This window comes from Lissotriton vulgaris, chromosome 6, assembly GCF_964263255.1.
Source record: "Lissotriton vulgaris chromosome 6, aLisVul1.2, whole genome shotgun sequence".
In the NCBI taxonomy this organism is placed as follows: Eukaryota; Metazoa; Chordata; class Amphibia; order Caudata; family Salamandridae; genus Lissotriton; species Lissotriton vulgaris.
This window is the reverse complement of record NC_141694.1, coordinates 1,094,630,016-1,094,645,826: the sequence shown is the minus strand read 5'-3', so window position 1 is coordinate 1,094,645,826 and position 15,811 is coordinate 1,094,630,016. Positions and strand designations below refer to the sequence as shown.

Sequence of the window (15,811 nt, the reverse complement as noted above, 5' to 3'; positions counted from 1 at the left end):
TGACTACAGTACCACTTTTTCCGGATCTGCGCTGCTGGCGCGGAAAAAAGAAGAACTGACGTCAGCACGCGGAGGCGGCGTCTAAGTACTCCGATGAAGTCATCACGGCGCCCACGATGCCGACGACTGACGCGGAGCCGCAGACGACGCCTACCGACGCGCAAGGGTACTGCTACGCAAAAAATTCCCGGATCCAGTCTGACGCCTGGGGATATTCTAAGGTAAGGAATCTATCACTAACGTGTCTCTTTCAGATAGTGAGGTCCCTAAATGAGTTTAAACAAAATCAAACCTACACAAAAACAAAAGATTTGTGGAAAGGATTTACAAATACAGAAACTAGGTAGCAACATAACAGGCAAGTAACAGAATAGTAGTGACGCCTAATAGTCTCTTTACGGTGAAACACACCTTAAAGAGACTATTAGAGGATATTGATTTACTGGTCACCCTGAAAGTAGAAGCACTATATATGAACATTCACCAGGATGCCACCATTTAAGTAATTGAGGTTAGCATTCAGGCTGAAACCCTCTTGAATTCAGCGACGCCCGTCCGTTTCATCAGTGATTTCTTTCAATACAAGGATCAACTTTACCATCAAATACAGGGGGCATTAATGGGCACCACCATTGCGCAGAGCCTGGCCTGCCTTGCATGGCAGATTTTGAGAAACCACATTTTTGGAGCAGACAATCAGTATACCACCAACATTATGAAATAGCGCAGATTAATCAATGATTTCCTCATCTTCTGGCATGGTGACAGTGACACCTGCCATGATTTTTGTTCATGGATTAATACTCTCAACCCTTACCTGAGATTTACTAGTACAATAGCCAGTCAAGCTGTGTCCTTCATGGACTTTCTAATCTCTTGTGATGAAGGAAGACTATAGTCGACCAATTTCAAGAAACCCACCAATCGTAATTGACCCCTTCTCTACGGAAGCCACCACTTAAAGACACTCCAGGACAATCTCCTCTTTCGGCAATTTCTACGCCTACAGCGGAACTGTGACACACTCACAGAATTCGACAATCAAGCGAAGGAACTGAACACCACAAGCCTATCCCCCCAGGACAGTCACTCAAGCACAGAAAAGAGCCAGGAATAACCATTGAGAGACTCTACTACAGACACAAGACAAGATTTCAGATGACCTGATTACCTGTGCAAAAAATTTAACACCTCAAACAGGATACAGATGAACATCAAAAAACATTGGTAATTTTGAAAACTGGCTCCTTGGATATCCAATGTCTTAGATTTGCCTATAAAAGGACACAGAACTTAAAAGACCTGCTGGTCCACATGAGACTAAGAGAATCCTCTAGAAGCCTACAGCGCACTTTGTGGGATTTACAACCAGTCATGGGCCACTACCTGTGTGGTATGTGCCCTGTTTGTCCATTCACTACAGTCTCCAAGGAAATCCATCTAAATGAATCCGTCATTTGGACCCAAAAAGGCCACACAAACTAATACCAAGAACTGTATATATTTGATCACTTGCCCCTGTACCTTGCACTATGTAGGAATGACAACAAGACTTATTAAGACCAGAATTATGGAACACCGGAGCAATGTACGCAGTAAACGCAGCACAACAAAGACGTCAGCACATTTCCTCACGGCAAATCATACACAAGAGGACATCAAATGGACCGTCCTGGAAGCCAATGAACGCTGGAGCCAATATTCACTCTAAACGGTGAACAACAGTGGATTTTCCATCTGAAGATACACCTAACTGGATTTAATGATGCCATTCCATGGCATGAAGTTAAAAGATTAGATCTTATCAGAGGATCCCAACCATTCCACATGGTGGTACTATGTCTCAGAACCAAATGGAATAAGATCTCCACGTGGCATTAAATCAAAAGAAGAGATGACCAAAACAGGGCTCCTACTGTTAATCCTTTACCTTGTTCATCTTGTGAACTATGTTCATATATCATTTGAGATGTCAATTCAATTCAATTCAAATGATTTATATAGCGCGCTACATACCCAGAGGGTCTCAAGGCGCTTGGAGAAGGGTGGGGAATTACTTGTCGAATATCCAGGTTTTAAGTTGCTTTCTGAATGCTAGGTGGTTCTGAGTGAGGCGAAGGTGAGTGGGAATTGAGTTCCAGGTTTTGGCTGCCATGTAGGAGAAGGATCTTCCTCCCATGGTGGTTTTGTTGATGCGAGGTACAGCAGCAAGGGCTTGGTGGGAGGAGTGTAGCTGGCGGGAGGGGGTGTAGAAGGAAAGTCGTGTGTTGAGGCATTCGGGTCCAAGTTCGTAAAGTGCTTTGTGTGCGTGGGTTAGGAGGCGGAATGTTATCCTCTTATTGACGGGGAGCCAGTGGAGGTTTTTCAGGTGACCAGAAATGTGGTCTTTACGCGGAATGTCTAGGATGAGTCTGGCTGATGCGTTATGGATGCGTTGGGAGTTTTTTCTGAAGTTTCGCGGTGGTACCGGCGTATAGGGTGTTTCCGTCGTCCAAGCGGCTTGTAACCAGTGCGTGGGTGACTGTTTTTCTAGTTTCGGTGGGGATCCAGCGAAATGTTTTTTTGAGCATGCAAAGGATGTTGAAGCAAGATGATAAAACGGCGTTGACCTGTCTGGTCATCGAGAGTGAGGAGTCCAAAATGACGCCCAGGTTCCGTGCGTGGTCCGTCGGGATGGGTGCTTTTCCAAGGGACTATGGCCACCACGAGTCGTCCCAGGCGGAGGGGGAGGTACCTAGGATAAGGACTTCTGTTTTGTCGGAATTCAGTTTCAGACGGCTGAGCTTCATCCACTCGGCTACTTCTCTCATTCCTTTATGTAAGTTTGTTTTGGCGGTGTTAGGGTCTTTGGTGAGTGAGAGGATCAGTTGAGTGTCATCAGCGTAGGAGATGATGTTGAGGTTGTGTTGGCGTGCGATGGCCGCGAGGGGGCTCATGTATACGTTGAAGAGGGTGGGGCTGAGTGAAGATCCTTGTGGCACGCCGCAGATGACTTCAGTGGCCTCTGACTTGAATGGTGGGAGGCGGACTCTCTGGGTTCTTCCGGCAAGGAACGAGGTGATCCATTCCAGTGCTTTTCCTTGGATTCCTATGTTTCCGGGATCCCTCTTGGACCAACAGGTGTGAAACAGGTCGACATTTTAACAACATCTCATGGGTAGAAACTGTCAAAGCCCATTACATACCAGTGAGAGCTCTTTAACACTTCTGTTTTTAACCCTGCCAAGGAGAACATATATCAAAACATTGTTTGGATTCTCCTTAGGTAGTTTTATTCACTTTTCTCTGCACATACACACGACCCTGCGCTCACCGACCCTCACTCGCCCATATGGCTTAAAGAGAAGAGAATATCAGCAATAGAAACGCTGAAACCGGAACCTCTGCTGCGCTAGGGTTGGGGGGTGTGTCAGTAATGCTTACAGGCTGCTTGGGGAAATTGTAATCACCCACATTTTTAAACTCACCGGGCCCCTGTTACAGCTGTTTTTCACTTGCCCTCGTTCACTCCTTTTGCTCTCAGGCTGATCCCCGGTCCGTCACGGCTTACGCCGGTTGAACGGAGGGACAGGAAGCCAGAGCACTCTCTCCTTCCTTCAGGTTGGGATGTACATTGTTACAACGCATGCTTTTACCACGCATGCCTTTACAACGCAGGTTTTTCAACGCTAGTCATTACAACGACTTGCGTTGGGGGGTGCTGGATCGTGAATAGTTTAATTTACTATTCCAACTCCCGTCCCCGACGATAGTAGGGAAGGTGTTGGATAGTAAATTAAACTATTACCTATCCTAGAGCGCCCCCCATCGCAAGTCGTTCTAATGACTTGCTTTGGAAAACCTGGTTGTAAATGTACTGCGTGGTAAAAGTTGTGTCGTAAAGGATGTTTCCCTTCTGGTTGGTCAGCGTCACGAAGCTGACCCGCCCTCCTCCCCACTTAATGGCCCTCCTCAGCGCGGACGCGCGAAGAGAAGATCAGCATTAGAAACGCTGAAACCGGAACCTCTGCTGCGCTAGTGTTGGGGGGTTGTGTCAGTAATGCTTACAGGCTGCTTGGGGAAATTGTAATCACCCACATTTTTAAACTCACCGCACCCGTTTTAGCTGTATATCACTTGCCCTCATTCACTCCTTTTGCTCTCAGGCTGGTCCCAGGTCCGTCACGGCTTGTGCCGGTTGAAAGAAGGGACAGAAAGCCAGAGCACTCTCTCCTTCCTTCATTTTGGTCAGTGTCACGAAGCTGACCCGCCCTCCTCCTCAATTAATGGCACTCCCCAGCGTGGACACGCGCAGCAGCGCGCCAGCGGCGCGCCCGTCTGCGCCCATCCATGCCAGGACGTCGCCCCTGGCCCGGTCCCCTTGCCCTTGCCTTCCATCACGCCCGGTGAGCGGTGTAACCACGCAATGTTAACCTATACTAGCAATGAGCTGAAACTTCTAAACCCCGAAAAACTTTTTAACATTGAAGCAAATCGCTCCTACCCTTCAGCCATCAGACTATTGTCAGACAACCCCTCTGTGCGAGCCCACAAACTTCTCCCCGCTACTACCCCTAATCATTACAATCAGAATTTAGTACCCATATGTGAATCTGCTTCCAAGCAGAGCATCAAACCTATAAGTCATGCCAAGACACTCACCGCGCTTTATCTCAACACACGATCTGTACCCAAACACGCACTTGAGCTATGGAGCCCGATTGATGCTGAGAAACCAGACATCTGTCTCTTTACCGAAACGTGGCTTTACTGTCATGCCTCCCCTGACATAGCAATTGCATTTCCTGAGGAGTACCATCTCACCAGGGTGGACAGGGTAGGGAGCCGAGGTGGAGGCATTGCAATTGCAGCTAAAGCTCCCTCAGAAATCAAGCTGCTAGAATCTGTTTCTAACACCTCCGTTTAAATCATGCTCTTTAACATCAAAGTCTCTTGCGTGGATACATGGCGTATTGCCCTAGTCTATAGGCCCCCGACTCTAAATCTAATTTTGATTACTCCTTCCTAGAATTAATTGCCTCCCATGTTTTAGCAACGGAAAACTTTATCCTGCTAGGAGACTTCAACTATCACGCCGAACTTTTGTCAGACCCTGAAACTATCCTTTTAATTAGCACAATGGAAACCTCATCAATGGACCCCAACGGGTCACCGGCCCCACCCACCGAGCGGGATATACACTCGATTTAATTTTCACCAATTCACCTCAACTCAGAAATTAGGCCCCGTTTCGCATGCAATTGACAGATCACTACCTCCTAAAGTTCAGTATCCCTGCACCTGTCGAGCTCATGTCCAACAATAAAATAAGAGTCCCTATCCGCCCTTGGCGTAAATTGACACCGGAAATCTTCAAGGCCCATTTTAAAATGCAACAACCACACCCGGAAACCCCTGTGGCACAAATGAATACCAATTTGGACTCTGCCATCTTAAAAGCCTTAGACGAGACTATTCCAAAGACAACTGTGAACACGAAATTTAATGCATCTCCATGGTTCACCGTCGCGGCCGAACGCCAATGGCGTAAATCCAAAACTGAGGAGGACAGAAAGACCTATAAACTATGGCATTTGCTTTATTCAAAAAACATCAAAATGGCCAAAAAGACCTTCCTTACACTACGGGTAAATAAAGCAGCCCACTCCAGCAAAGAACTCTATAAAATAGTAAAAGAATTTACCTTGCCTCGGGCTGAACAATCTCATTTCACACCCAACCAAGAATGGGTGGACTCCATGTCCATTTTTTTCGAAAATAAAATTAAAACAATTTACTCCTCTTTCCCGAGCAAGGATTCTGGTCAATTCCATCCCACCAATAAAATCTTAGATAATCCTCCCGCGGATGCACCCATGGCCACTCCTTGCCTAACCCAATTTGATCCAATTACATTTGTAGATGTACTGGAGGCCCTACACAAAGTAAAATCTGGCTCTCCAATGGACCCCCTCCCTCCCCGTTCCTGCGCCAAAATCCTACTTCAACTGGCAAATCCACTCTTGTACACTTTTAACTCCTCATTAGACCAAGCTAGGGTACCGGAAATGTGGAAACATGCACTAGTCAGGCCCATTTTAAAAAAAAACTTCCAGTGAGCCTACCCAACTGGTTAACTACCGGCCCATCTCCCTGTTACCTTACTTTGGGGACGTTTTGGAATACTTGGTGAATATACAGCTCACTACATTCGTGGAGGCACACAGGATTTTAGATCCGTCCCAATCGGGCTTCCGTGCCGCCCACGGTACAGAGACTGCAGTCCTAGAGATTGTGGATAATATCAGGCTAACGCTGGACAAAGGGGAGTCAGCAATTCTGGTCCTATTGGTCCTATTGGACCTATCGGCAGCTTTTGATACCATCTCCCAAAACATCTTGAAACATCGGTTGTGGGAGATGGGTATCAGAGGAAAAGCCCTGGACTGGCTGGGTAACTAACGGACCACCTTACAACAGTTCAAGCTGACTCTCTGACATCCAGCAGCCACCCAGTTACCGTGGGGGTACCCCAGGGATCTATCCTAAGCCCCATGTTATTCAATCTATATTTGACCCCTCTGACCAATGTCATCAAATCACACAGCATTGAAGCTGTATCGTATGCCGACGACACCCGGCTGCTTATCACATGCGGCCCAGACTATTTTGATACTTGCCGCCGCTTTGAAAACTGTATGATCGATATAAGCAACTGGATGAGCAGCAACAAACTTCAACTGAACAGTAGTAAAACGGACATTATTCTGTTTGGCAAAGCCGAGGAATTCTGGTCACACGAGTGGTGGCCGCCGGAACTTGGCCCCTGTCCTCCCCCTAAACCTGCAATCCGTAACCTAGGGATAATAATTGATCACTCCCTGTCCATGAAGAACCATGTCAGCCAGGTTATCAGCACCTGCTATGGGATTCTGCGTAATCTCCGAAAGATTTTCAAATGGCTTTCTATTGAAAACAGGAAACCTCTGGTGCAGGGCTTGGTCATCAGCTGGCTTGATTACGGGAACGCCCTGTTTTTCGGACTCAACGAAAATCTGCTCTCCAAACTGCAGTCCCTGCAGAATGCAGCGGCCAGACTGACCCTTGACCTTCCACCCAGAACCCCGTCCTCCCCCACGTTGAAAAAACTTCACTGGCTTCCCATCCGCCAAAGAAACCACTTTAAGATCCTGAGTCTGACGCATGCTATCCTGTATAAATCTGGTCCTAACTACCTCCGAAAGAAGCTCAATTGGTATGCACCTGTAAGACCTCTCAGATCCAGCTATAAATCACTCTTGATCCAGCCTTGTGTTCGTACCTCCCGAAATGGCCATCACTCCTTTTCCTATCTCGCCCCTCAGCTGTGGAACAAACTGCCCTCCCACCTCCTATCCATCTCTGAACATAAACTCTTCCATGCCAGTCTTAAAACCTGGCTGTTCCCGAAATGAGGTCTGCCTTCGCCTGAATCATCCCCCCAGCACTGTTTCTACTTCCTCTTCTCTGCCTAAAGCTCCTTGAGACCTTGCGGTGATAAGTTTTGCGCTCTACAAAACCCTCTGACTTGACTTGAGAGAAAATATCTGCTAAAGCACCCTCTAGCGGGGCCCGTGGGGCATTTCAGCGCAGGGCTCTATGAGGAACTAAGCCCTGTGATGAAGCATGACACCCATCTGGGTGCGTGAGGGCTCAATCTTCCATTTAGGAAGATTCCCCCCTTAACTGAGGAATTTCCACCAATTATCTCCATCAAAAGTATCACACCCCATCTAAGCAGATGCAAATTGTGTGCGATGTGGGGCACTCAATGCAGATTTCATAAACTTGTCATTACTGTGCCCCCCCCAGGTTCATCAGTTCTGTGTGCAAATTATGGATGTCCTTACCGAAATGGCTCTGGAGCCTGTGGCATGCTGTACTCACATGTGCCTCCTTCACATGGTTAAGGACCTACAAAGAACTGGAACTTTATGCTTAAGAATTAACAAAATCGTCACAGCCCAAGGACATTTAGGGCTCCATAACAAGAGTTAGGCAGATATATCTGCCTAACTCTTGTAGAGCTTAATTAGGGGAGAGTGTATGCCACCATTCTTGCGCTGGGTGTTGCATTTTCTGGAACTGTCAGGTAAATTTCATGTATTTTTGGCTGTAGTGCTAAGTCTCTCAAAGGAGGCACAGATGTATCTGTGTACTTATTGCAAAAATACCAATAAAACAATTAAAAAAAAAAAGATATTTGGTCACCTAAATGGAGGTCACCATCTTTCCTGAGTGCCGGAGGTGCTACTCTTCAGGACAACTGCTCTGCACAAGTTTAACTGTTGCTTTTTGATACAAAACAGTACAAAAAAGTTACATGATAGTGTCTATCTCGAAATTAAGCATTATGAAGATATCTTTCTGATGAAGTCCTATGTGGTAGGGATAGGCAACCATTAGTATTATGAATACTTTAAGAAAAATTCACCATCATTGTTGCAGTACTAGAACCCTTTCAGGAAAAAGTTAAAATGCAGACCTGGCTTGCACACTAGGGTGATGACTGTTTCAAATTTCTTGTCCTTCTTGCAGATATCGCCATCTGTATAAGTGAGCTGAATATTTCTTCCAACCTTCTTGGGATCAGACACAAATTTTCCCAAATTTGTTTTAGTTCCTTTATCTGGGAAAAAAGGCAAACAAAACGCAAATTTCATACAACAACTATGACAATAAATGATCTATTGCACACCCACTAAAATCTAAGTCATTAACAACCTTGCATTGTGGTACTGGAACCCACAGGAATCTGTTGTCTTTAGATATTGATTAGACCCAATTCTGCAATAGACCTGAAGGTTACTGAATGAAACTTCATAATCGGCTATCACACTCACCAGAATTAATTACAGTTGATAAAGTCTCAATCTGAGCAGAGAGACAAAAAAGGATATGTTACTAGTAACGTTTTGTCCTTCCTTCTTTCTAAGGCCATACACTAAAAAGTACAAGTAACAACAAAATGGGTTGCTGCCAATACGTGTTGCAGCTTGGAGATTTTGGCAAGGCAGCAATTTAATACAAAGAAACATTAAATGTTATAAGGTGTAGCCAGTTCATGAAGCATTGGCCAAGTAACGAGTGAAGAAAAAAATTAAAGTACAGTATTATCACTATAGTAGTCCCACTAATAATAGTGCTAAACCCCACTGCACAATGAAAGGGATGTATTTGGCACAAATGTGGGTTATCAATCCAACAGCAGAAAAACAGGTTTTCATTTCAACAGCAGTGGTGTTAATAGTGCATCAACCCTCCATTTAGTACACTAAAAAGTTAAGGGAAGTAGGCAGAGTGCTTGCCATCTACCAAACCGATCACTGTTGGTCACATTTGATTCAAACGTCTCAACTTCTATTCATACTATTCGTCATTACCCTATATCTTTAATACTTCTACTACTGGAATTATAATCTTGATTACTGCTATTGGAATAATAACCCACACTTTGTGCAGGAATTACCTTCCTCACTGCCCTTTTCTTCGTTTTTATTTTTGATTTGGAACGCTTTCAAATGTTCTCCTCTGGCAAGTCCCTGTCTACATACTGGTTTTTGTGTTCCCCTCAGTATTCCAGCTCTGCTAACTAGCTGATTTTCTCTGCCTTGCTATCATCCTGCCATACTTCTCCCTTTGTTCTACTTAAGTGCAAATGGTTGAATGACATTCGGCCATCTGAATGCACCAATGTGTGAGTGAATGCCTACTAAGATTTCGATTGAAGCGATCTCTAGGAAGAGATGGAGGAAATTTGCTTACATAGAGATAGTGGAATTACGTCTTGCCCCTACTAAATTCCAGGAAGTGGCAGCAATCATTTCTACTGTTTTATGCACTTTTTCGTTCTCGCCAAAGACAGCTTTACTTGTCTCAGAGAACTCATGTCATCAGTTCTGCAAAATATTATTCTAAACAGTACAGAAAAAGTGTGGAGTTTGGGACAGCCCACCTTCAGCCTTTAGCATTCATGTGCATTTCATTGTTTGTCATTGTTTGAGTGGACTTTCCATCGAGGCCATGACATTTTGTGGATGACTACATTGTACCATTAGTGTTCCCATTATTTTCTGTAAAAGGAGATGATGTAGCCCGGTTCTTATATTATAGACAGTGAGTGCTCTTGGATTTACTTTCTTAACACAAAAACATTCCAATCACTGGTGTATATTATGTTTAAGTGCATGCTGATAAGAAAAAAAAACTATCCTGTGATGAAAAAACAGCAATCACCCTTGTGTGACCGTTTGATTTACTTTGCTGTCATGATTACATGTTGTCGGGTCTGCAGGGTTTTTTGGTTTACAAAATAAAGATGTGCATGCATATAGGCTTTCTCAAAGTTGCAATGAAAATCAATTAATTCCCAAAGGTATCTATTTTTCAATATTTTGCTGTGTATGACTTTTACATTCACTATATACAATGCAAACCTCATCTTCGAATTCCTTTTCTTAACACTTAACTTTGAGGGTGCAACTTACCACATCTACCGCAGTCTGTTCAGCAAAGGTGCCCTACACCCAACTTCCATACTGCTGGGTTCAACACACACAAAGTTGCCCAATTATTAACAAATACTTTACCTAACAAAAAACCAGTAATATTGGTTTTGTCAATAACTGTTTTTATTTGTCACTTTTTTGTTGGGACACAGAGAGATGAATTTCACTCATTGTGCTCACTTTTACCTCTAATTTAGCGTTTCATGTTTTTAATTTTTGGGTTTAAATCACTTATTACTCATTTGAGCGGTTTTATTTATGGGTAAGTGTCAGTTACCACAAGAAAACAAGGATATTCAAAAACACCACACTGAACTCAATATCACCTGATAATAGAATTAAACAAGGAGTTGATGTAGGGATTCTACTGCGATGTTCCCAGGTAATTCACACCAACTGATTATAAAAAGATTGCCCTTAAAATTAAATTTTACAAGTCTGGAATCAGCACTATAATTATGGCTTACTTTCACCAAATGCGACCATAGTGGGAAATTGATGGTATATTTGTAATAATTAACTAGAGCGCCTACATCTTCTCCAAATTACACGCGCTGAAGATAACGTTTATTTTCGTATAATTTGAACTCCAAATAACTCTCCAGTGGTATAAAATTGCAATTTGACACAGGTATTGACATTCAGAAGCCTCATAAAATCTATAAAGAAGAACTGACCTGGAAACATGGAGTGAAAAATAAGTCTCTTCCTAACTACAAATGGTTTAAATATATTTATGTCAGTAACTTGTGCTATATTTGTGGTAACGAGTGAGGAGAAACAGCTCTATCGAAATGGTCCTTTAGTATGCACCGAGGATTGCAATACTTGCAACGTGAGCCTGGAGTGCAAACCTGTCCTAGGCATGCAATCCTTAGGTCAAATGAGAGCTTGCACTAAATATTCTGCTGTAGCCACGAGACTGTCATGGGGTATCATTAGAATGGTTAATATACTACCTCACTTATTTCTGTTGTTACCTGTTTCAGTGTTGATTTCCCTACAGCGCACATAAAAATCCATGAACACCTGTGTGACCTTCAATACAGCTTCAGTCAGTCCTAGATTTTTAATATTCCCTACATAGTTGAAAAAATTGACATGCATAAAGCTGTATTTTTGTGGGCAGGTTTTAGCTGTGAAGGTTCTCGCTTGTTTTATCCCTCCTGAAGACTAGCAGCATTTGTTATAAGCGAGCTCAAATACTTCGAGGCCAGTACAATCTACTAACTTGGAAGTGGACGGTTCTGCTCACGTTGACCACAAATCATTTAAAAACGTACCACAATAGAGAACAAAAACTATTAATCATGGCCTGCTCTTGTCAAGTTGACCACAAATCATTGATAAACCTACCACAATAGGGAAAAATAACTAATAATCAAGGAGCGTGTACACAGGTGAACTCAAAAAACAAATGGCTGAATACTTTAGGTTGAGATACTTGTAACTGTAGTTAGCAGGATCCCTTAGTGCCAAACCGCTGAAATGTTATCACTTCAGATGCTTTGTTCGATTTACCTCCTGATAGTTTGAATGCCTGCCTCCTAATGGAACTGAAATCTGCCCTTTAGGCTTGCTATATGAACCTTTAGAGCACCTTTCTGTATATTACCTGCATATTTAGCTACTCAAAAAGTGTTTCTATAATAATTTGATTTATTTGACACACTGTTTTTGATGGTCTGGTCTTGCTTAGCTAACCCAGTTTCTGTCTTTTCAATACCATTAAAAGACAGCTTTATTTTGCCGCTGGAGGACGGCCAATGACCACAGCAAATTAATACAATCATGTTGTCTTGTAAAAGCCCAAATCAATTAAAATATTAGCCATTATTTCCTGGTTCTCATCGGACACTTCTTCCAACAGTATAGATAGAATTCCTTCTGAACAATTAATAGCTAGAGGCCTCGATTCTATTGTGTCTCTCAATTGGTCTAAGAAATGGGTTCATTAGATGCCTGGCAAAAGACTTAATGAGTTTATGTACAATGCTTTCTTGAGATCATGAATCTGAATCCTGAGAAGGCCTTATGATGTTGGTTAATGCAGTACGATAAAATGAGTACTAGTAATCTCTGTCATTACATGGAGGTGTTTAATGAATATTTAACGGTTTATATAAAAAAGGTTATTTTTTGTATTACTATTAATATAATTTTCTTTTATAAGGTAGACTAGATCCTTTTTTAGGCTTGCTGTTGGTGCTTTCACTATATTCGTTTTAACAAATTGAGCTAAAATTTAGTTACAAGAGCTTGTTAGATGTAAAAACTAGGTAACGAAACTGGTTACTTTCTAGGGCAAAGTGAGCTCTCTGAACTTATGATAATAATAACAGATTACAACGTCTTTCTCTCCGATATAAAGATCTCGGAGCAGCTGTGATCACAAACCATTTTGAATCTTTACTCACCCACTAAACATATGGCAGCTTCTTCGGGACACCCCTTGGCACCTCCTTCCTGAAGCACGTTATGGCAGACATTGATGAAAATGTGTTTCCGCTCAGTCTCAGTGCTGCTGTCCACTGTCTCCCAATTAAGAACAGATTCAGTGCCTGAGTCTGGGATTAAGAATGTTCACATTACTCAAAATACAGCCATCGATTTTGATGATTAAGCCATAAAATACATTCACTTTTGCAAATGGGGACAGAAAAATGGGGAGAGGAGAGTTTTGCACTGGTAGATAAAACCTACCCCTCAGACCAAGCAGGTAAGCCAATAGGTTCTCAACTTTAAAATGTGAGGGCTAAGCGAATGGCTTTGCCATCACTTGATTTTTAAAGCATAGTGAGAAACATAAATAAAAAAATGTCCAGCGATGCATACCATGCGGATGCACAGATGCCAGTCTTGGAATGTTTTGTTTTTGTACAAAAAAGTTCTAAAATGGCTAACTGTACGTGGTGACAAATACCCACAAGCAGGTGGCCATTTTGTAACAGTTTTTCTGAACGAAAACGCATTCCAGGATTGGTGTCAAGGCGTGCGCATGCATATGCATCTGCACACACTGGCAGGCTTTTTCCGAAAAGTGTATTTTGCTGTCCCAAGATGGCTAAAAGCAGTTTTGAAAAGTAAATCAAATTAACAAAAAAGTAAAAGATACAAGTAAAAATCTAAGGCAGCACTGTACAGCTTTCAGCCCTTCTGAAAAAAATGTTTTAAAGACGAAAGAGAACAGGTGGGGAGGAATTGAGGAAGGGAGGATATAACAAGGAACTTGGGGGAGTAATCGCAAGTGACTGGCGGACGGGGACTGAAAAGCAACAGAGAAGTGGCGAGCTGGCAGGGCAAAAGTGGGACGGGAAACAATAGAAGAGTGGGGAGGAGGGGCAGAGCAAAGGGGGAACCAGAGGAGGATGAAATGCAATGAAAGAGGAGGGGTAGGAGAGCAACTGCATAGTGGACGAGTAATGATAAGCATGAACGAAAAAAGGGGACAAAAAAGGTAAAACATAACACAAAAGATAAAGTAAAGCACAGGTACTCCTCCTATAGTACGCTGAAAGAAAAATAAATAAATAGATCCCCAATTGTAATCACTGGAAGGATCCAAGTCAACCAAACAAACATTGCAAATATGCTATGCTCCAGGGGATGAGCAAATAAAAGAAGAGAATAAAATGCTATTGAATAAAAAGTAAAGAAATGAGATTGACAAGAAAGCCAACAAATGATACATCTCTCTGAGGCGCTCTACTCAAAGGTATTGTAGTAACAAGGTCTGTGCACCTGACTAAAATATCAGTGCCACCACGGCTAGTCTGCAAGTAACCTGCGATGAGAGGGATGCAGCCACTCGGACTCAGAACAGGGGTATATTTTGGTTACCCAATGAACATTAATGGACAGTTCTGATGCAAACAAAAGAGTAAAACATTGAAAGCATTGCTAGTGGGCTCACATAACTATTAGGTGCACGGATAAAGGTCCAGAAAATGTACACATTTTGAAAGCCATTCAGACGACTTTGTATCCCACAATCGTTTTCCTTTAATGTTTCAATATCACGAGGTTTAGCTGCACATGGTTTGGAGAGGCCACCTTGAGGAAGAAATAGCTGAAGATACTGCATGTGACTTTAGAAATTTAACTTAACTGCCGCCAGGACAGCTTGAGGATATTTTGGCTCGACCTCATCATAGGATATAGTAGCACAGATAGGATATGATAAGAAGCTGCTTCATTGGCCTACATTAACCTGTAATGAGAACTGTTAAAGAGAACCCAAAGTTGGCTACTCTTAGGGATTGAAATTTGAAAAACAGACTAACCTGAAGGGATTGAAAGGTGGCGTTAGGAATTTGTGCTCTAAAGTAATGCCTTGTCAGAAGTAAGACACCATAGAAACACAAACTATATATCATTACGAAAAGAAAACCGGTGGGACTTTGAATTAAAATTCTCAGAACATGTATAGAAGCTTTATGGTTTCCAATATAGTTAATAAATTGGAGGGCCTGGTGTGCTTTTGAAAGAGTCAAAGGCCTAATATTACTGGAGGATACAAATAATTTCACACAATGATTCACATTACTTCAGGAAAACAGGAACTGCTAGTCTAAATCATAAGATAAAAGTGTCAAGCTTGTGAGCATGCTTTAATTGGCACTCATGATATTTTACACTAAGAATAAATGAATATTGGGCATGTTCAGTTTGGAAATCAAGTGGATGAAGTGACCATAACAGTGCACTTTGAACACCATCTTCATAAATATTGCATGCTATACAGAATAAATGGTGCATGTTGACAGGTAGATGTTTGGAATGTAGTTGAATGTCCAAATGTGTTTTACAAAAGCATTTACTGACAAATCAATTGTAACAAATAATACACTTTGCAAAGCATCTGTAATATCAACTATACATCCCACATAATTTTAGCATGCAAGGAAAAAAACACCAGTAAAGTTTCTACCTGAATAGCGAATTAATGGCGACAAATTGTATTGTTTTTTCTTGTCCACGACTCTACAGTGGAGTTCTTCTTTCTCACAGGCATATTTGGTTTTCCAGGTGAATAAATATGTGCAGTCTACCTCATCAGAAAACTCAGGAATTCCTTTGCCATCGTTACCTTATGCATTAACATAAAGAAAACATTTTCTTGAACACCACACTTGTATAGATTTTTAAGTAGCAGAAGCATTTTATTACCCACAACTCACTCTTGCCTAATATTTTATCACTTTTGGTCAAAACCATCACACCAAAACTTTCATTTCAAAAGAAAGAACTGGTGCAACGGTTCACCTATGCAGCAGAAGGGATCC

The 15,811-nt window shown here is 42.5% G+C and overlaps 1 protein-coding gene across 1 annotated transcript in view; it reads right to left on the bottom strand.

Annotated features, from left to right (window-relative positions):
• Positions 1-15,811, bottom strand: part of IGF2R (insulin like growth factor 2 receptor) — a 1,757,136-nt gene that overhangs the window by 1,400,118 nt on the left and 341,207 nt on the right. Inside the window, exons 11-13 of the mRNA XM_086927157.1 lie at positions 15,457-15,615; positions 12,944-13,093; positions 8,504-8,647 (exon numbers count right to left, since the gene is read on the bottom strand). Coding sequence (XP_086783283.1) covers positions 8,504-8,647; positions 12,944-13,093; positions 15,457-15,615 — 453 coding nt within the window. The remainder of the gene's footprint in view (positions 1-8,503; positions 8,648-12,943; positions 13,094-15,456; positions 15,616-15,811) is intronic.